The 22,720-nt window shown below is 46.0% G+C and overlaps 1 protein-coding gene across 1 annotated transcript; it reads left to right on the top strand.

Annotated features, from left to right (window-relative positions):
• The first annotated feature begins 1,439 nt into the window (after positions 1 to 1,439).
• Positions 1,440 to 22,016, top strand: SLC19A2 (solute carrier family 19 member 2). The gene is made up of 6 exons (XM_059146006.1): positions 1,440 to 1,837; positions 8,544 to 9,131; positions 15,665 to 15,887; positions 17,556 to 17,748; positions 18,107 to 18,248; positions 20,533 to 22,016. Exons 1-6 carry the CDS (start codon positions 1,640 to 1,642, stop codon positions 20,656 to 20,658), a joined length of 1,470 nt encoding a protein of 489 aa, XP_059001989.1. The 5' UTR covers positions 1,440 to 1,639; the 3' UTR covers positions 20,659 to 22,016.
• The last annotated feature ends 704 nt before the right edge of the window (positions 22,017 to 22,720 follow it).

Raw genomic sequence — 22,720 nt, 5'->3', positions numbered from 1 at the left:
AAAGGCAGGCCTATTCAGTAAAGGAAATAAAGTCCTACACTGCTACGAAAGTAGTTTGGCCTCCTGAAACCCCAAAAGGTCCCAAGGGGCCCTCGGGTTTCTGGATCACACGCTGAGGCCCACGGGCAGGTGTAAGCCCAAGGACCGCATTGCTTCCGACGCACCAGCTCCCATGCTGGTGCCCTCACCTGAGCAGCCTCGGAAACCAGCCTCACTTACTAGCAGGTGGACGCACCCCGCAGAGTCGTTCCTGCGGCGGGCGCTGTGCCCGCCAGAAATGTCACTTGCCACCCCAAGAGGAAGACTGAGCCAGACGTGTCGTCACAAAGCAAAACAGTTGAAACCCGGGCTCTGGGGGCTGCGCAGAACCTGCGACTCCGGCCGCGGGGGGCGGGGCTCCGTGGTTGAGCCTCCACCTTCGGCTCGGGTCGCGATCGCGGGGACCTGGCGTCGGGCCCCGCGTCGGGCTCTCTGCTCAGCGGGGAGCCTGCTTGGGATCTCTGTCGAATAAATAAATAAAATCTTCTTTAAAAAGAAAGAGCGAGCCGGCGACTTTGCCAACACCACAGGGAAACCCGCCTTCGGCGCAGCCCGGCCTGCAGCGCAGTGACCGCCGGCGTCGGTGACCGGCCGGAGCGGCGCTCGCCGGGCAGGGGAGGCTCTGGGAGCGGGAGTCGGCGCTCGCCACGCGGTGCCCCTGCCACCTGGCTCTCAGGAAAGTCGCCGCTGCGCGCGGTGGCCGCGGTGGCTCGGCGCTCCCACCTCGCCGCCCACCGCAGGCTCCGGCTCCGGCCGCTCCCCCGTCACCGGCCGCGGGAGGCTCACCGCGAGCTCCAGCCCCGGGCCCGGCTGCGCGCGCCGCTCCCGCCGCGGGCTCGGCGAAGCCCCCGGGGCTGGGGCTCGGGCCCGGCCCCGCGGATGAACGCGACCGAAAACGCGACGGCTGCCGGCCGAAGGCTCCGGCGTCCCCGCGCCCCCGGCTCCAGCTCGGCGGGGCCCGGCCTCGCGTGCGGGCTGCGGGCAGTCCCCGGAGGGACGCTGACCCGGAGGGGGAGAGCGCGCGTGCGGAACGGCGCCCTCTCTCCGGGCGGGGGAGGGCGGCCGCAGGTCGTGAGGGAGGAACGGCGAGTCGCCCGCCAGCGCGCGCCCCGGCCTCCGCCCGACGGATGCGCACGGCCCCGGCCTCCGCCCGACCGATGCGCACGGCCCCGGGCAGCGCGGCCGCCCAGCCCGCGTCCTCCACAGCTTCACGCCGAGCCCCGCAGGTCGGCGCACGTCAGCCGACCCGCGCTCAGCCCGCGCCTCGCATTTCAGAGTCCGCGACCAATGGGAGAGAAGCAGATTCTAGGAGTCCGCTGCGATTGGCTGCGCGCCCGGGGGGCGGGGGCGGAGGGGGGCGGGCCTCGCGGTCCCTCTCGGGCGGCAGCATGCGAGGCGGCGGCGGCGGCGGCGGGACTGGAGGGCCGCCCGGGGAGGCGGCGTCTGGCGGAGCGCGACCTGGCTCCGCCGCGAAGGGCGCCGCTCGCGACTGCAGCGTTCCGCGCCGCGGCAGCGCCAGAGCCGGAGCCTCCCCGCGGCGGGCGGAGGACGAGCGGGCGCGCACGGGCGCCGGGCCGGGTCCGCGGCCTCCGCACGGCGAATGGATGTGCCCGGCCCGGGGTCCCGGCGGGCGGCGGCGGCCACCGCGCTCCTGCGCTCGGCCCGCGTGCCCCGTGGGGGCTGGTTCCTGCCCACGGCGCTGCTGTGCGCCTACGGCTTCTTCGCCAGCCTCCGGCCGTCCGAGCCCTTCCTCACGCCCTACCTGCTGGGGCCCGACAAGAACCTGACGGAGCGGGAGGTAGGCGCGGGCGCGCGGCGGGGACAGGCGCGCGGCGGGGACAGGCCCGCGGGGGGAGCAGCGCCGGGCGCCTCTGCAGAGCGGCGCTGCCGTCCCGCAGCCGCGGCGGCTCGGTGCGCTTTCCCGCCGGCGGCCGGGCCTGCGGCGTGTGCGGGGCCGGGGCGCGGCGGGGCCCGGCGCGTGGGCTTGAGGCGGCGTGTGGAGGCCGCGGCGCGGGCGCTCGGGCCTGCAGTTCCCGCGCGCGGCGGGAGGGGGCGCGGCGCGTGGTCCTGGGGCTCGGGGAGTTGGTGTCTGGCTCCGGGCGGAGGAGATGCCTGAGCGGGCAGCCAGGGGCGGAGGACCCCTTGCTTCACAAAACTTTAAGGTTTTACTTATTTATGTGACGGAGAGGGACAGCGGGACAGGAGCACAGGCAGGCAGAGGCGCAGGGAGACGCAGGCTTCCCGCCGAGCAGGCAGCCCGATGCGGGGCTCGATCCCGGGACCCTGGGACCAGGAGCTGAGCCGAGGGCGGACGTCCCGCCGCTGAGCCCCGCAGGCGCCGCGGAACCCGTGGTTTTTGCAGGAATCGTGTCCCCGCGCGGCTGCGTCTTCCCCCATCCCGTGCTTTGTTTACTCCGCGGGCCGGAGGTCCTCAAGTTACGGACCGAACAGAACAACCAGCACATGCACCCCTTAACTGGCTTGGATTACTGATGGGGTGCGGCCTGGTTCGCGGACGTGCTGACCCCCGTGCCCGCCTACCGCGTGAGCGCACCCCCCGCCCCCCCATGAACTCAGTCTCCTTCCCGTGGTAGTCCTCGCCCCGCGGGGCAGCCGCGCACTGTCCCTGCAAGCGGGTCGGAGCACGAGGCAGTGACTCCCAGTCCCGCTTGTCGTCGCTTCGCCCACGTCCGCTTTCAAGGACACTCGGGGAGTGGAAGGTCACCGTGCGCTCCTAGACTGGCGACTCCGCTTGGTCTTGCGTTGTCCGACTCCAGCAGGTGGCATTGCTTTTCACCCAGTTCAAGGTCCTCCATTTCTCCGTCCGAAGGACACCCCCCCCCCCCCCGGACACCGCCGCAGGTCCTCATTCCTGTCCGAGTTTTAACGCGGCTTGCATTGTACCCCCGGGAGCGAGCGATTTTACAGGAAAGTTACCGCGGAGAATTCGAGAGAGTGACTCCGAGGCAGGCAGTCGCTCCTGCGGTGCAGCCACCGAAGCAGCAGTGATCCTGGAGCTGCTGATGGGAACGGCCATGTGACCCGCGCGGGGCGGGCACCTGGCCGGAGAGAGGGGCGCTTGGGGGGAAACGAGCTCCCGCTGTGGCTGCTTGAAAGCCGATCTGTTTTGTCACATGCCCTGAGCCGGGGAGTTGTCATGTGTCATCATGTGCCCTGTCCAATCAGAGAGCTTTCTAGCTTCGTTCACCTTCAGTGGCATTGGAGTAGCACAAGGGTGCGAGACCCGGTAAATACTGGCTGATTATGTAACAAACACAGCACGATTTCTGTTACTGCAAGAGGAGGAGGATGGGGGCCGAGTTTGAAAAGAAATCCAGTGGTCGTTTGTCCAGGAGGACCTTGGACCTTGGCTGATACTGCTGTTCAGACGCAGTATGGCTCTGTCCACCTTCCTGGGTACTCTGGGTTTCCAAAATATCTAAAAACAGAAATAAGTAGAACAGCTTGTTCTCCTTCCTGGCCTAATGCTTGCTTTCACCAGTGGACAGTTAATAAAATGATTTTCAGCAAAGTGAATGTCAGGTCATGGTCAGTGCTGTTTGTGTCAAGTGCGTATTTACTTGTAAGACTTTAGAAGGGCCTCCGTAGATCATCATAAATGGAGCTATTGTTAACCGAGTCTAAAGGCAGAAGAAGGAAAAGGAGGATGGAATTTCCTCTATCTTTGCACCCTCAAAGGATTTTTTTCTTAGATTTCAGGAAAAAATGATTACCTGTTCCAGGTACCATTTTTAAGGGTTTTTGTTTGTTTTTTTAAAGATTTTATTTACTTGTTTGAGAGAGGGAGGACATAAGTGGGGGTTGGTGGGCAGAGGGAGAAGCAGGCTCCCCACTGAGCAGGGAGCCCAGTGTGGGTCTGGATCCCAGGACCCTTGGAATTATGACCTGAGCAGAGGCAGACACTTAGCAGACTGAGCCACCGCCCACTGCCCCCACACACGTACTTTCTAAGATTTAAACACATTAAAAATGGAATGTGTTCTGACAGATGAAGCCAAACATTTAATAAAATAGAGCTTTATATTTCCAACAGTTTTTTATTCTTTCATCTTTTTTAGCATGTGATTTGACAGACATTCACTACCTTTCTTTGATTTAAAAAAAAACAAACAACTTTCTACCTATTCTGTCTGATATTCAGAGTCCTACAGAATGTGGCTCTTAACCTCCTTAACAGCCTTATTTCCCGCTCCATCTTTCTTCTCCTTGCCTTCTTCCTCTACATGCCCATCTGCCATCCACATCAATCTTCTCATCATAAATCCAGCATATCCACAATCTCTCACCTACCAGTCTGTACTCAAAGTTGTGATTTCTTGCTTGGAATAAGCTTCTCATACCTATCTGTTGATATCTTTCTGTTAACCCCTAACTTTGTTCTCCTTCAGGGGCCACCTCAAAGAAGTAGCCCTGTATTTCCTATCTTCCTGATCAATAACGTATGAATATATATTGCTCATTAGGTTCAGAACTCCTGAAGAACTAAGACTTTATTTTATTTTTTGTAATCCACACAGCTTAAAGTGTTGTGCAAATAAGAGCTTATTAACTAGTTGTTTAATTGAAACTGGATTCTAAAATAAAGTCTAAATCCTAATTAGAGCTTGAAATGAACATCTGTTTTCTTTTGACTTTTCTATCTCAGAAGAAAGCACAAACAAGCTCTGATCCAAAGAATGGTAAAAGGCACCTTTTCGATAAAATCAGTTCCCTTTGCTCACATGGCAGATTTTACCTGAGATAAGTGGGTATTGTCCAGAGTGTGGACAATAAGTCTGTAATTTGTCAGTAAGTCTGCACACTTTGTCCTGTGGGAGGTTTCCCTTTAGGATTAAAAGCATCTGCTGGAGAAACATATTTTGGTGTAACAGTTTGTCTGTGGTGGCATTTGAAAAAGAATGGATCTGGGACGCCTGGGTGGCTCAGTTGGTTGAGCAACTGCCTTCGGCTCAGATCATGATCCCAGCATCCTGGGATCGAGTCCCGCTTCGGGCTCCTTGCTTGGCGGGGAGCCTGCTTCTCCCTCTGCCTCTGCCTGTCACTCTGTCTGCCTGTGCTCACTCTCGCTCCTCTCTCTCTTACAAATAAATAAATAAAATCTTTTTTAAAAAAATAAAAAAAAAAAAGAAAAAGAATGGATCTTCTTTTGGAGATCCAGTGGCTAAGCTCCGGAGATTGTGTGGTCTTTATCTCTTCAGGAATGCCCTATAAAGGCACTTTCAGACGGGTTGAAAACGCTGCTGCGGGCACTAGCAGTAGCCCCAGAACATAGCAGATGATCAACAAGAGTTTTCTGATTGAAGAAATGAGGCATTTTCTTGTGGTAGAATCAGAGTATCAAGGTTCCGATCCTCCCTCTGCCAGTGCTAGCTGTGAGAACTTGGGAAAACTTGCTTAATCCTTTTGTAAGGCCAAGTTTCCTCCGTTGGTAAAACAGAGGTAATGAAAGCGTTTACCTCTTAAGGTTGTTGTTTGGGTTAAATGCAGTGAGGTAGGTAAGGCGATTCGCATAGTGGGTGGTAAGTCAGTAGACCTTTGCTATTATAATGATAACATCCTGAGAGGGACATTCATCTTGGGGTGACCTCTCTCTCATAAAAGAAAAGTCAGTTTTTTTTTTTATTTCGAATGAGTCAAAGAGAACTCATCTCTTCCCCACCACTCCCACCCACCTTTAATTTTATTCCAGGCATTGCAGGTCTGGCCAGGTTCCTGTTCCTCATCTTTGTTACCTTAATTGTAGTTTTCTGTTAGGAGTAGAATGAATCTCATAAATATAAGCACGTGAAGATGATAATTTAAAGGATGAGTTTTTTATAATGAAAACGTAGCTGTTAATCATTTGGGGACAGCTGTTATCGAAAGGTATAGGACATGCGTATGTACAGACAATGTTGCGGGAGTGAAGAAGTCAAAGTCCTGAAGGGAGCGTTGGGAACAAGAGAACATGGGGTACTGAAGGAAGTGACGGAGATTCTTTCTGAAGCAAAGGCTTGATGGCTAATGGTTTGGAGTGTAGTGTTGGGAAAAACAGGTTGGGGAAAATGTGAAGGTGAAGAAATGAGTGGAGTCAGAGGAGGCAGTTGCACACTTAAGAAAACTAGAGGAGACTATCTGTAAAACCAGAGGCAAAAAGAAAGAGTAGGGAGTTGTTAATGAACACCTCTCTGAAGTCACTGCTTCTGTCTCAAAGGTACCCTGTACTTTTTTTCTGTTGAGGTGTCCTAGGTCGTGGTGGTGCTTGATCTCAGTTGCTAAAATTTTCACACTTTTAAATAACAATAATTTCTACAGTTCTTCATTATTCTTTTCATACCCATATTCAGGAGCAAGAAATTTCCTGATCCAGTAGAGATTGCTAAATGATTTATACAAATACAAATTGGGCTAAAATTCATGAATGTGAGACTGTTGACAAATTATTTTTGATATCTGGCCAGTCAAAAACAGAAAGCAAGTCTGGGCTATATTTCAGATTATGTTCTACTTTTGTAGTTATGTTCTGCCCTGGCAAAGATTTTACAATAACTGTTTTTACTGGATTGTTCCTCTAAACCCTGACCCTGATGAGCCCGTTTTACATTTGGGTGAAATGTAAATTTCACCCAAATGTAAAGGTGAGAAAGCCTACATGAGAGTTAAAAAAAGAAAGTTGTCCTTGGCCTTAGATTGTCAGAGTCTAGAGTTAGATTGCTCCTTGGCGAAGTAGTTAGCCTGTTACCCAGGCTTCCTTTCAGCAAGCACTTAAAGATCTGGGCCAGTGATCTAGATTTTTAAAAAACCAACTTACATACATCCCCAGGACCTTGCTAGACATGGGTAGGAGTAAAAGAAGGGAGGGTCTCCTACAGTGATGGATCCTGGAAGAATGGGGATGGCAGGTCAGCTGAATTACTCATTCATATTGTCCCAGAGGGTCTGTTTCAGCTTCAGTTCTCAATCTTGACCTCTAAGAAGAGAAAGTGAGTGATTTGCATGTGTCTATCCTGTCCTTTAATCCTTGCAACAAGCAGCCTTGTGATGTAGGGTTTATGCCTCTTAAACTGGTAGTGAAGAGGAAGGCTAAAGGAAACTAAACAAAAAACTTGTGGATAATCACACAGCGAATGATGGGGGTGAAATCCCAGGAGAGTCTGTATGGTGGAAGATTTTTAGAGATTATTTTAGAGATTTTTTATTCTAGAAAAAATTAGAGATTTTTCAGAGATTTTAGAGATTATTTCTACTTTATTCCAAGTTTTAAAATTCCATTAAAGAGGGGCGCCTGGGTGGCTCAGTGGGTTGAGCCACTGCCTTCAGCTCAGGTCATGATCTCAGGGTCCTGGGATCGAGTCCCGCATCGGGCTCTCTGCTCAGCGGGGAGCCTGCTTCCCTCTCTCTCTCTCTCTGCCTGCCTCTCCGACTACTTGTGATTTCTCTCTGTCAAATAAATAAATAAAAATCTTTAAAAAAATAAAATAAAATTCCATTAAAGAGAAAACAAAACTTCTGTCCTTTTCATATTATAGACAAGCCAGAAAGAAGGACATCCAAGTTGCCTATAATCCTATCATCCACAGAGAATTGTTCGGTCAAGACTAGGACAGAACTATCCTCTTTACCTATTCCCTCAAAGCAAGGAAACTTAAAATCCGAGAAAACTAATCAAACAGTAGCATCAAGGCTCCCTATTCTGAGGCTAGAAGGAAGAATCGATGACCATTCCCAAATACTTACCTGTTTCCAAAACAGTTACTGAGCCAAGTACAGTCCACGCAGCGTGCTGGTTGCTGGGGCTGCGGGTCAGCGTTGGCCGGCGAGTCAGACCTCAGGAGTCTGCCCGCTAAGGCCATGGTCCTCAGCTCTGGCTCAGACAAAAATCTCCTGGGACGTAGTTGGCGAGGCATGCACATTTTTTAAAGCTCCATGGGAGATGTGCAGCCGTGGGTAGGAAGCAGTGCTGGGTGGGAACTGGGGGGATGGGCACACACGAAGCGGTATAAGGGGAGCTCCAAGGACTGCGCCGTGAACACTGTCCGCTCCAGCAAAGTTGGCTCAGACGAGGATGGTTTCGAACCAGGCCTTGATGAAGGGGGAGGACTTTAAGAAAAAGATGATGGGGTGAAAACGGGGAATTATATGCCAGACAGTTATCAGAATTGTTGTTGAGGTTTCTTTGGTTGATAAAGATGATTTATTAGATGGGGCGCCTGGGTGGCTCAGTGGGTTAAGCCTCTGCCTTCAGCTCAGGTCATGATCTCAGGGTCTTAGGATCCAGCCCCGCATCAGGCTCTCTGCTCAGTGGGGAGCCTGCTTCCCTCTCTCTCTCTGCCTGTCTCTCTGCCTACTTGTGATCTCTGTCTGTCAAATAAATAAAATCTTAAAAAATAAAAAGATGATTTATTAGAGGTATGGGTAGGTTGTTTTTATAAGAATACATTGTGACGAATATTCCAGGTCCATTGATACCACTAATGGGTTTTTAAATTTCCTTTTTCTCTCAGGTCTTCAATGAAATTTATCCAGTATGGACTTACTCTTACCTGGTGCTGCTGTTTCCAGTGTTCCTCGCCACAGACTACCTCCGTTATAAGCCTATTGTTCTGCTGCAGGGACTCAGCCTTATTGTTACATGGTTCATGCTGCTCTACGCCCAGGGACTGCTGGCCATTCAGTTCTTGGAATTCTTCTATGGCATTGCCACAGCCACTGAAATTGCCTATTACTCTTATATCTACAGTGTGGTAGACCTGAACATGTACCAGAAAGTCACAAGTTACTGTCGGAGTGCCACCTTGGTGGGCTTTACTGTGGGCTCTGTCCTGGGGCAAATCCTCGTCTCCGTGGCAGGCTGGTCCCTGTTCAGTCTGAATGTCATCTCTCTTACCTGTGTTTCTGTGGCTTTTGCTGTGGCCTGGTTTCTGCCTATGCCACAGAAGAGCCTTTTCTTTCACCATGTTCCTTCCACTTGCCAGAGGATGAATGGCATCAAGGCACAAAATGGCGGCATTGTAACCAACACCTCAGCTTCTAACCACCTTCCTGGGTGGGAAGACATTGAGTCAAAAATCCCCCTAAATATGGAGGAGCCGGTAAGTTTAGCCTTAAATGTCTTGTGGTTGGTGGAGCAGTGGTGACAGAACAGACAGGAAACCTCCTCTTGCTAGACTTCATATTCATCTGGACTCAGGTTTTTATTCTGAATTGGTCCAGTGGTTCGTTCATCCACTGATTAAAGATAAGGTTGATATATATGAGGGATGACGAATGTGTTTTATCCTAGAGTGAGTGACCTCCAATGTCAGACTGCACAGCGTGACATTGCTTGTGTCAGAGGTGTCTTCAGAGGCCACAGCAGGAGCTGTGTCTTCTTCACCTCTATCCCCAGTACTTGGTCTATAAAGAAAGCACTCAGAAAATTTTGCTAAATGAATAGATGAAATGATTCCAATAAATGATGAATATCTACTTCCAGTTCTGAATTGAAACCCAAAGTATTTAAGGCTGGGAGCTTAATTTTCTCTTCAGTGCTGGAAGTAGTATCTGTATTTTCAAGTGACACTTTCCCAGAGGGGGTTAGTAATGAACAGCGCAGAGGAAGACAATCACAAGAGGAAAATTTAAGATGATGATGGAATACATTTAAAAACGTGACTGTGAAGTTGTCTCTTAGGTTTATTAGATTATCAGAATAATCCATCCGTACGTTCTGGCTAGCCAGCAATACTAATTGCTTCCCCCATTCATTCACCCTTCTTTATAAAAGCTTCTTATCTTTCCAACAGGTTATACCCTGTGAGGGACAAGGTTCATTCCAGTGATACTGAATTAGTCTTAGCTTTCGTGGGATGTGTTTGGAAATAACCTGTTAACCTTCTTACTGTCTGGGTCCATAAACCTTGTCGTCTGAATGAGAGTAGAGCACCTACATGGGTGGTTTTCGGCTCCCCACCCGAAGTTAACTCAAATTGTTTCCATGTGGCATCTAATTACTCTCTGATGCCTACCCCTGTTCTTCACTTACCATTACTAGTTGCAACTTAGGTTATCCTACCAAAGAGCTTGAGCCTAGGTGACTCTGGTCATGAAACTCACTTTTATTCCTCGGGCACCTGCGGGTAGCATCAGTCATACCTGGATAAAGTAAGAATGCAGTGCTGATTCTTTCATTGTTTGTTTGCCAACAAGAGTTGATGGAGGGGGAAAGAGTTAAAATCACCTGATCTTACGGAGTAGAAAAAAAGAATAAGGACCCCTTTTTAATTCTTTTCAAATGTGTTAAAATGGTTGTAGCTAAAATTAATATGTATACACATTTGCATAATACTTCTATATCTTCAATATTAACATTGGCCATACTTCTGAAGATTTGTATAGACCAGGAAGTTTTAAACCATTTTGAGCATGAGTAAGAAACACATCTTACATAGAAACAAGTTCTGCCGATAGGTGTGTATGTTTTTTCTATATAACTGAAGCAAAGGTTTTACTGCGCAATACTTTATTGATACATTCCATTCAATTCATTTATTTGATAATAACTTGTTTTATTTTTAGTTTTTTAATTTAAGTGTAATGAATATATAGTGTCTTATTTGTTTCATTCATTTTGGGTTTTTTTACAATGCAGATCACTGCCCACTACATTGATTTTATTGCATTTTAATGAGTTATAAACCACATCTAAAAAACTCTGTCGACCAACTTGACATTTGTTGTTTATACACATGCAAAATGTCAGTACTTGATATGCTGAAGAATTCTGAAACTTAGAGTTGAAAGTGATTCTGACCACAGGCCATTGCACGGTCAGAGTGTCTGAAAGTTACAAGGGACTTTAGATGTCATCAACCCTCATTTTAGAGATAGGGATTGGGAAGAGATGAGTGACGTGTGTGGAATCGCACTGATAGACCCTGTAACATCATTAAAGAGAATGTATGAGATCCACTTGATCTGTACGTTATGCTGTAAGGTCTTTCACGATGGGGTCAGAACCATCCTCTCGGGTACAGTGTGGTAAAAGTTAGATCGAGTCAGTTCCTTCGTATCCTGGCTGTGCTGCTGGCACGGAACAGGCTGTTGGGGCTGCTTGGCAGCTGTACAGGGCGAAAATAGTGCTGTTTCTCTTGACAGGCTTGAAGAAGTCAGAATACAGATGATAGGGACCGCAGTGCCATTTTAAGTTGATAGAGCCCACAGCTGAACTGTGTAAATCATAATTGTAAATATGGTAAAGAAGAGTGGGTAGGTGGGTGGGTGGTTTGATCTTGGCTTGATGGAAAGGGAAAATAAAGTGGAAGTCAACAAAGTGACAGCCCCGTCCACCAGTTACCCTCCAGTGTCTGTGAGTTCTTTTCAGAACGGGCCTCTTGCTGTGGACACTCCAGCACAGCCAGGGATTCTCTTTCCTAAATAGGAAACGGGATTCCTTCTGTGCTCGGCCTAGTGTCGGACCTGATTTACTTTAAATTGCTCATCCGTTAGAAATGATGTAAATTAAGCCCCTTCTTTAGCACAGGGCCTGACACATGATTACCGGGAGGATACCTGTTAATACACCCATACTTTTATTTGTAGACTGATACCCTTTATGATGAGTAAGCATTCTTTTGTGTATGTGTGTGTTGAGCTCTATGAAACATTAATGTTTCCACTTTGTACTTTATATAATTTCTAGCAGCACACCATAGTGGATTTTGGAGAAGGTCAAATGGAGGTTCTAGTACTTAACCAGCAGGGTGATCTTGGGCAAGTTACTTAATTCTTTGAGACTTTGTTTCTTTACTCCTTTTTCTATCTGCCTCACAGAGTTATTTCGTGTATTAAATTCAAAGGCAAAGTAAGGCTCTCAAATGAGTATCCGTAGTAGGTAATCAGTATATGGTTCCATTTCTTTTTAAAGATTTTACTTATTTATTTGACAGAGAGGTTACAAGTAGGCAGAGAGGCAGAGGGAAAAGCAGGCTCCCTGCTGAGCAGAGAGCCCGAGTGGGGCTCGATCCCAGGGCCCTGAGATCATAACCTGAGTGGAAGGGAGAGGCTTAACCCACTGAGCCACCCAGGTGCCCTATGGTTCCATTTCTATTGTCTTTATCATTATACCTGAGTAATCAAGAATAGCCTTGTGCCTTCACTGTAGATAGTTGTTGTGGGGCTGCAGATAACCTTTCAGTTCGAATTGGTTCCCCCTGGCTTTCTGAACCTTAGGAAAGGTGTCTCCAGAACCTGGTCCTAATTCTACCACTAATTCTTTAACTGAGGCTACTCTTAACTGTAGACTGTGAAACCAGATGATCCCTGAACTTTCCTGAGCTCTGGAACACTGAGTGTGATGAGCTGATTGATCTGAAAGTACATTTTTCTTCAGATTCCCAGGTATCACACAAATGCCTTTTCCTTTCCTGTCCAATCCTCTCTGTAATTAGGAGCACATAGTGTCATAGAAGTGGTTTAATTGCAGTCATCAGCCCTTGACTTAAATCTTCACTGTTTAGGCAATAAACCCAACTTATCCTACCCCCGCCCCCATATATTTTCCTGTTGTGTGTAGAAAAAAATCCAAAACTCATAATGTGGCCTGGAAATCCCCCTGTAATCTGGCCTATCTCACATGAAACTCGCCGAAACACATCAAGCTCATTCCCACTTTAGAACTTCAGTCCAGAGGTTTCAGTCAGGACTGCCCTTCATTCTGATTTTCATGGCTGGTTCCTTTGTGTCACTCAGGTATCCGCTCAGGCATGAGCTTTTCAGAAAGCCTTTCAACACTCTCACCAGCCTTCCTTTTCTCTACCACAGTCCCTTGCCACCCTTTCTTCATAGTATCATTCCTACTGTAAGCTCTCTCACGTGTGTTTATCGCCTGTCTCCCTTAACCAAAATGTCAGCTCAACGAGGGCAGGGACTTCTCTGCTGTATTGCCAGAATCTAGACCATCGCCAAACATGCAGTGTGGGTGCTTGTAAGTATTTGTTGATTGTCTCAGTGAGCCATGATAGAGTACAAAGGAAACCAGCATTTATTGAGTACTTGCTGCATACCAAGTAACACCCACTGAGTTCTTTCAAAAGCCTGTTGAAGTAAATACGCATTTCCATTTTATAGTAAAAAGCCCAAGATTTAGAAATTTTTTCCATCTGCATGTAGGCAGGTGTACTCCTGTGGTTTTTTCCTTACCATCATTGTCGCCTCAGCTCCCATTTGTTTTGACCTGGGCACTGGATACTGTGGTAGAAATCTTAGATTCTTAGCTCATTTTATCCTTATGAAAACTCTGTGATGTGGGAATCAGTGCCCCCCCCTTGTACAGTTGAGGGAACGAAAGCTTACATCAGATAACTTACCCAAAGGCACAAAGAAAGTAGCACGGTCAAAATTCAAACCCAGATCCAGCTAACTTCAAAAACCACCGTACTAAAGACCCCTATTCCTTGGTGGAGAGAAAGAATTTCTCAAGGTTTTGTTTTGTTTTTCTTTTAAGACCACGTCAGAACCTTTCTTTAAGTGGCATCTGAAACTCGATTTAGGGCTGGTGTGAGTAGGCCTAGATAGCTGTGGAACATTACTTGGTTCTCATTCCACGGAGATTATCCTCACATTTTAGGGAGAAAATAGCCTTTATTTACTTAATTTCATGAGTCACTATGGATACAATGTATAGTTAATATATCATCTTAGTAGGAAAAAGTCTGATTTTATAAAGATTCACACTTCATTTTTTAATTAAACAGTAAAAGAAAACTACATAAAAAGAAGTCTGAATCATCTGATCTGCTACCAACAATAGTAGATTACCACTAATAATAGTTGAGTGACCTTAATAAGCATCTCTTTTCATATATACATAAGTATGTATTTGTAGGTATACATTTTATAATACATGAAATTACAGTCTGCATGTAGTTTTCGAACTCTATGGGTTTTTTTGCTCCATGGTATGTGATCCTTATCTTCCTTGTCTTCTCATATCAAAATATTTTGCTTTCAGAATCTAAGGAAATGAAATTGAAATGGTGACAGTGATGGTGGGCGGTTTGTGTTGGGACAGTAGTCCCCCTGTCCATCCAGGCTGGCCCCAAGCACAAAGCCAGAATGGTAGAGAGTCTTTGTGAAGGGCATAGTCTCCTTTCGACCCTTCTTCTCTCCTTATGGTCACGTACCATTCCCTCTGGATATCTCCAGTCAGATCCCAGCCAGTGGATGTATCTGAGCTGGGATGGGAGGGAGGGAGTGTGCAGCCCTACGTGGTTGTACCCTTCCCTGTTATAGCTCAAGTTCAGTGCCCTTGAACTTGAGAGAAGTGTCATCTTCCCTGAAACAGTAGCCAAAGACAGGTCAACTCTTAACAGGTTGTTAATGCCTTACTTTCTGGTTTAGGAATGAGAGCTCAGTAAGCTACCAGGCTAAGGCAAGAATGACTCTTGGAGCAGAATAAGTGCACAACAGGCCAGAGCAGGAGAGAGAGTCCTAGAAGCTTTTTATGTTTGACTAGAACTTCACTGTTGCCCAATTGTAAACCTGCCTCAACAGCACCTATGCTTCCTTGATCCATATTTTGTTTTGTTTTGTTTTCCTAAAAACAAATGTACATTATTTGTTCCCATCAGTTAAGGCTCACTCTGTATGCTTTTACTGTGTTTTGGATAATGGAATATCAACAGCTAAGGAGATAATGATAGGCTCCTTTTCATCATGAAAGTGTTTGTTGTTCATAGCAAGAGTTAGGATTGGGATTGTGTCCTTCAAAAACATTTAATAAAAGAAGCAAACTTAGGCTTGGAAATTTCCATCCTAGCTGTTGTTTTGGCTACAGACTGGTCTCCCTCTGTGCACAACAGGGCTGAGAAATGAGTGGTATTGTAACTTGGCCTTCCAAACACCCAGCTATACCTACTCAGAGGTTCTGTTTACATCTAGAGGTTCTCCTTTGCTGAAAGACCTGATATTTGAAGTAGACTTTGGGAGGCAAATAAGATTTGAATAGAAAAATAATGAAGAACATTCTAGACAAAGGAAATTTAAAAAAAAATTCCAGAAGTTGCTGTTAGAGGCTGTTGTAGGGTTATTAATTGACCTAATCTCCATGTTCCTGTGCCTCAGGGAATGGGACACCTGGGGAGAGGGAAATGGAGGGAAAATGGCAGGTCAGTGGGGCAGTCAGAACACATACCACATTTGCTGATGAAGTTGGCTGTCTTCAATGGGTACAATTCAATTCATGGCAGCCCAAAACAAGGACAGTAGTAACATCAAAGGTCACTGATACAAACCACCATAAAAAAAAAAAATAATGAAAAAGTTAGAAATACTGTGAGAATCACCAAAATGTGACACAAAGACCCAAAGTGACAAATACCATGGGAAACCTGGTTCTGATAGACTTGCTCGAGAGGGTTGCCATAAACCTTCCAGAAGTTAAAAACATATTTGCAAAGTGCGGAAAAGGGAAGCACAATAAAATGAGGTTCACCTCTATACTAATTGTATGCACAAAAATAACCAACCAGTTGGTTTTCACCAGGAAAAAGAAAAATGTCTGTCAAATAGAAAAGGAAGTGCATAACAGTTGTTTCCTGTGGTTGCCTTCCTAGTATTTGAGCTTTTTTCCCCTTTTCCTATGTAGGAGCCCCAGCCAGACCGTCTCCTTGTGCTGAAGGTCCTGTGGAATGACTTCCTGATGTGTTACTCCTCTCGTCCGCTGCTCTGCTGGTCTGTGTGGTGGGCCCTCTCCACCTGCGGCTATTTCCAAGTGGTGAACTACACACAGGGCCTGTGGGAGCAAGTGATGCCCTCTCGAAGTGCTGCTATCTACAACGGGGGCGTGGAGGCCGTGTCCACCCTCCTGGGTAAGGAGGTCGGGTGGGTAGTTCCCCCTCAGGTGATGAGGTCAACCATAATCAGATTTCCCTTCCCCTCCTAAATTTAAAGTGACCCCAACGAATGATCTCTTTTCTTTTTTCTTTCTTTTTAAAAAAAAAAATTATTTATTTGACACAGTGCACGAGCAGCGGGAGCAGGAGGGATAGGGAGAAGCAGTCTCCCCTCTGAGCAGGAAACCCGATGTGGTCTCCATCCTAGAACCCTGGGATCATGACCGGAGCTGAAGGCAGATGCTTAACCGACTGAGCCACTCAGGCGCCCCAAGGAATGATTTCTTTATTTTGAGTTTTAATTTTGTAATTTACGAAGAAATTTAGCAGTGTTCAAGTCATGGGTCAGCATGATTAACACACTTCGATTCTTTATATCCTTCAGGGAAGCCTAATGGAATGATTTTCAAAATTTTCTTCTTCAGGTTTTCATTATCTCTATATTTATTAGATGCTTTTGCTACTTGACGTGAAACTTTGAAACAATATATAGAAGTTTATGACAATAACTAATGTTAAGTGTTAATGTGCAATAAATGCTATTCTTAGGACTTATGTCCTAAGACAGGACAGGACTTATGTCCTCACACAGTGCCTGAGATAGGTGCGGTTATTATCCCTATTTTATAGTTAGGGAAACAGGTTGCCCAAGATCAGATAGGTGGTAAGTAGTAAAGTTAGGATTTGAACTCAGAGCCTGTGTCCTTGACCATTATATTCTATCGCCACTTTCTAATTTTTTTACTTACTTCCTTTTTTAAAAAAATTAATTAACTAATTAATTAATTAATTTGAGAGAGAGAATGAGAGGGGAAAGGTCAGAGGGAGAAGCAGGCTCCCTGCTGAGCAGGAAGCCTGATATGGGGCTCCAACCTGGGACACCAGGATCATGACCTGAGCTGAAGGCAGTTGTTTTTTGTTTTTTTGGTTTTTGTTTTTGTTTTTGTTTTAATAAATGGGTATTACATTCCCATTTTATTTTATTTTTTAAAAGATTTTATTTATTTATTCATGAGAGACAGGGGGAGAAGCAGGCTCCCCACTGAGCAGAGAGCCCAATGTGGGACTGGATCCCAGGACCCCGGGATCATGACCTGAGCCAGAGGCAGATGCTTAACCAACTGAGCCACCCAGGCACCCACGTTGACTGACTTCTTAAGGTGTTTTAGAAGACATCGCATGATTTCCGTATTTCTGTCTTTTTCTGTACACACTCTCATTCAGTCTCTTCTTGTCTCTCAGTGGCTCCATGGTGTTTATTCCATCGAGTCCAAAATTCTCTGCCTCACTTTCAAGGCCCTCCCTAATCTTGAGCTCCCCTATTTATTTATTTGTTTATTAAAAAGATTTATTTAGTTATTTATCTGACAGCGATCACAAGTAGGCAGAGAGGCAGGCAGAGAGAGGGGGAAGCAGGCTCCTTGCCGAGCAGAGAGCGCGATGTGGGGCTGGATCCCAGGACCCTGAGATCATGACCTGAGCCTAAGGCAGAGGCTTTAACCCATGGAGCCACCCAGGTGCCCCTTCAGCTCCCCTATTAGTTGCAAGGTTTTAAAATTTAATAATCTAAGCTGAATTTTTAATTCATTAAAAGAGCATTTGTTTAGCAAAATAAATAGTTGGGTTTTCTGTTTGGTTTTGTAGGTGCCGTTGCTGTGTTTGCAGTGGGTTACATCAAAATATCCTGGTCAACTTGGGGGGAGATGATGCTGTCCTTGTTTTCCCTGCTGATTGCTGCTTCCGTGTATGTCATGGATACGGTGCACAACATCTGGGTTTGCTACACGTCCTATGTCATCTTCAGAATCATCTACATGTTACTTATCACCATAGCAACGTATGTATTTGAAGTCAAAGAAGCATTTGGAAAACTTGTGCCAGTATAAACTCTTTTGGTTTCTTTACAAACAAATGAAAATTTCTAGTTAAAAGCAGCAAACAGAAGGAAGCATTGTATTGCATGTTTTTCTCCTGAGGAAGCACTTAGGTGAGGCTCGTTGATTTCCTTTTTCGTATATTCCTGCTCTGTTCTGATGTTTGCATGAGGTTTACACCACTTAGGGCTTTTCACCTGGTTGGGAAGGGAAAGGACAATAGAAAGAAGGGGCTCCTCTTTATAATTGAAGCCAACATTCTAACTACCTCGGAAGTGATTCTTACCTATTCATTCTTCTTTTGTGGGTTGGTTTTTTAAGCTTTCAGATTGCTGCTAACCTCAGCATGGAGCGCTATGCCCTTGTGTTTGGTGTGAACACCTTCATTGCTCTGGCCCTGCAGACACTGCTCACTCTCATCGTGGTGGATTCCAGCGGCCTTGGCTTAGACATTACCATTCAGGTAAGATTTCTGTTTCGACACTCAAGGTGTTGTCACTGGGTCAGGGTGACAACGTGGAGCTGGATGAAAGCAAATTCAAACGGTAGAGACAGATAGGAGAAGTGGAAGTGTTCCCTCCTGCCTTCAGTCAACCCCCATCCTTAGTTCTTTTCTCCCTGGAGGATGTTGGGACCATCATATTTTTGATGAGGACCTAGAACATTTCTGAGTGTAACTTAACAGCCTGGTAGAGCCAAGAAGTAATGCTGGTTCCTTCCAGGCCAAGCTTTTCCGCTTCCTCATCCAGTATGTCCCTTCGTTTTTAATTCTGTGCATGGAACACTGCCTCTGGTGTTTGAGATGCCCTGCTTCATCTCACAGTTCTTTATGTCTCCTTCCTCCTTTATCCGAAGTACCACTTACCCAAATACCAAGGTAGTGACTTGCCATTGATGAATAGCATGAAGATTCTTCATGAGCGACCCACCGAGGAGACAGCTGCACACACGCCCAGAGACTGTGGGTCTTTGCATTCATTCAGGAAGCGAATTGTCGCATATGCCTTCGTGTGTTGTGAGTTGTAGGTGCGGCTTGCTCTGTACTCTTGCAAAAGGGGCAGTTGAATCAAAAAGTGCCTCCTCTGCCCCCATCCCAGCCATCCCAGCCTGGATAACTCCCTCCATACTGAGGTACTAGTGTTCTTACTCTACGAAGGCCCACCGTGTTAGCAGTCATTAACTGTTTTTCCCCAAGAGCTCGAACAGAAATGATCATCATAGTAGCTGATGTGCACTGAGGGCTTTCGTGGGCCACATGGTCCTTTAGAGTTATGCAGGGTTGTTGTCAGGCTTGGGCATCGAGAGAACGAGTCCCTGAGAGGTTATGTAACGTAAAGTGTTGCTTAAGGTCTCGTGGTCGATAATAGCCTGGCAAAGCTGGGATTTAAACCAGCTTCTAACTCTAAAGCTTGACCGTCCCTCCCTGGATCATGCTGCCTCAGAAAGGTGGGCCGGGGGAGCAGAGGGGGAGCTCACCACTTCCTCTGTGTTCCCCAATTACCACCGGCAGTGAAAACCTTGAGAAGACCTCTCAAGGTGCTTCGATTTGGAATGGAGGGTAGGAGAGGACCTAAGTGCTTGTCATCCTGCGATAGAAATAGTGGGTGGAATCTCGAATTGTGTAGGTTGTGCTGAACTCTTAACTGCTGTAATTAATCAACAGGTTTCCTATAGGAAAATGTATCCAAAATTTTTTTTTTAAGATTTTATTTATTTATTTGACAGAGAGAGATCACAAGTAGGCAGAGAGGCAGGCAGAGAGAGAGGAGGAAGCAGGCTCCCTGCTGAGCAGAGAGCCCGATGTGGGGCTCGATCCCAGGACCCTGAGATCATGACCTGAGCCGAAGAGGGAGGCTTTAACCCACTGAGCCACCCAGGCGCCCCGGAAAATGTATCCAAATTTTAAAGAACCTGGCTCGAAGTCTTAGAGCGGCACCCGTATTGCGCTCACAAGCCAGCAGATGGTTGTTTCATAAGTTCTTTCAAGATGATGATGATGATGATGAGCCAGCAGATGGTTGTTTCATAAGTTCTTTCAAGATGATGATGATGATGATGATGATGAAGAAGAAGAAGAAGAAGAAGAAGCTGTTGATAAACTATACAGTCACATTAAAATGTTAGCCTGGAGAAGATCCATATGAAAAGTAGAAAGTGATCCCCTAACGGAATCCAGCCAACTTTCTACTGCCCTCCTCTGGGGAAGAACAGAAGTTCTTCGTCTTCAGAATTTGGCCTGCTAGTCGCTTTCTACCTACCTGCTTGAGGATAGAGACCGTGATTCCGTTGTGACAACTACAGCAACACAAATAGAAAACAGCTGTGTTAACAGCCTTAGCGGTGTGTACGAATAAACACACGCATGATCTCATCCCTTCCCAGCAACCCTGTAAAATAGGGAATATTGTGAATTCCATGTTGTAAGTGAAGTCAGGGCTCAGAGATGAGTATTTCAGGGTCACACGGCTAGGAAGGCATGGAGTCAGGAGCTGCACTGAGTCCGACAGAGCTTCAGTCTTAACCATGCTCTGCTGCCTCGTTTTTTTGTTGTTGTTTTTTTTTTTGTTTTTTTTTTTTTTGTCAGAGCCTGGCAGGTTGTGTGAGCACACAGGGTTTTGTGAAGGCTTATGGAGAAACTGAATATACTTTTAATTATAGGCTTTTATATATGTTCACATATATAAAATAAAACTTCTCATCTTCTAATTGATAATTCTCTCCATGACTTCTTTCCCCATCTCCTTTAGTTCATGATCTACGCCGGGTATTTTGCACTCATCGCTGTGGTTTTCCTGGCTAATGGTACCATTAATATTCTGAAGAAGTACAGAAAGCAAGATGCAGAATTGAGTTCTCAAGTAACCACCTCATAATACACTGCTGATAAGCTGCTTCGTATAGCAAAAAATCTGCACAGCAACTGTGCCTGGATGTATTTAATGTTTTAATATGTAGATGTATATTTATGAATGTGCTTTTTAAGGCTTCAAAGCAGCCAACTGACTAGACCTTGTGTTCCTAGAGTAACAATACTGTTTAGAGGAGCCAGAGTGAAGTTTATCTCATGGATTATTTATGAAAGCTAATATAAGGATTACTTTCTTCTGATTCAGAAGTGAACTTGATTTTGAAAACCAAGTAATAAGAGCATTCAAGAAACCACATGGTGTTTGTACTTGGGATAGCAAGTGAGTTTGGTGTTTGGTAGGTCAAGTTACTTCTCTCTATCTGATCGGCCAGAGGCGTGGCCTGGTGGGCTTCCCCAGGGCCACGGGATATTACAGGTCAGAATAGAAATACGTTCCAACAGCACCTGCCTCTGTTCAGCTTAATTCTTATTTCTGTTACTCATCTGCATTCGTGTTTCTACAGATGAAAGTTGTTCTTAACCACTGGCAACATTTGCTCTTGGCTTGGTGTTCTGTCGTATTAGGAATGTGTGTCATTTCTAATTTTATTTAAAAAAATTCATTGTATGAATGTTCTGTTTCCATCTTGACAATTTTGTGTTTGTGTAGGTTGTCTTTAGAAATACACTTCTGCGTTACTCGTATGCTTCCCGGAGAAGCTCATTTAGTTAGAAAATAAGGCAAGTTTTGAGGCCTGCTAATCATTGAAATGAAGAGACCTAATCAGAAAACTTATGGTATATTTGCCTGTATTTTGGTCTTTGGTATGAAGGACTTTTAGTTCAGTGATGAAAAGTTAGTATGGGCTAAAGATACAAGTAGCCTATTTTGTATTCACATTCCCTTTTATTTCTAAAATAAAATGAAAAGTCCTTTTTAAAATATCTTCATCCCTATTTTTAGCTTTTATATTATTTGTCCTTCTTACCCAAGATAGAGATGTCATCGGGAGTTAGATGTGTTGGATTATTGTAAGGCCTTTTCACACACTGAGCCTCTTTTTAATTATTTCGGTGGGACAGAAACTAGGATAGACTTGATTCCTGCATTTTGTACATTAAATCTGCCTTTGTTTGTAAGGGTGGATCATCTTGGAATATCTGAAAATAAAAAATTGCTAGTGATTTCATTTCCAAGGTACTCGGAAAAATGTTATTATGTATGCATTGAATTCTGTAAGTAAACCGAGGGGCTGCTAGTGTATGTGAGACATGAAAGCCTTTTTATAGCCGACTTTGTTGCCTTATCTTGAAAAATAACCTTGGTTAACTTATTTAGAATAACACAGGTAAGCAGTGTGAATAATAGTATCAAGATTCCAAAGTTGTGGGACGCCTGGGTGGCTCAGTGGGTTGAGCCGCTGCCTTCGGCTCAGGTCATGATCTCAGGGTCCTGGGATCGAGCCCCGCATCGGGCTCTCTGCTCAGCGGGGAGCCTGCTTCCCTCTCTCTCTCTCTCTGCCTGCCTCTCCATCTACTTGTGATTTCTCTCTGTAAAATAAATAAATAAAATCTTTAAAAAAAAAAAAAAAAAAAAAAAAAAAAGATTCCAAAGTTGTTATAGTCATTTAGTATAAGTGGGAACTCTAGAAGTAGATGAAAGAAGATAAATATAGGCCATTTTCCATTCACTTTCCTTTCTGATCAAGGGCAAGAGCAGAACACTAAGTAAGGGAAGGGGAAGTGATGTCATAAAAGGACAGCCTCTGATTTTATATTGTATCTTTTGTTTTGCTACAGAGGGAATTGTTTATTCAGAAAGACGTAAAAAAGTGGTGTTCCAGGGATTTTATTCAATGTTTTTTAATAAAACCGACTGTGGTACAATCAAATTATTCATGTTACCAAAGCAATGTTTCCCTGGACTTTAATTCAAGGCTTGTGGTACCAAACTGGAGCCTTTACTTATTTAAGATGATAATAAGTTCATATCCTGGTATGTGGCCATATTTACAGAATGTTGAGCCCAGTTTGCAAGTTGTACTGTATGCAATTTAGCAAAGAAGTGAAAATAATTTGTTGTACTT

The sequence above is a fragment of the Mustela lutreola genome, chromosome 14 (genome assembly GCF_030435805.1).
Source record: "Mustela lutreola isolate mMusLut2 chromosome 14, mMusLut2.pri, whole genome shotgun sequence".
Lineage (NCBI taxonomy): Eukaryota > Metazoa > Chordata > Mammalia > Carnivora > Mustelidae > Mustela > Mustela lutreola.
This window is presented reverse-complemented; position numbering and strand designations above follow the sequence as displayed.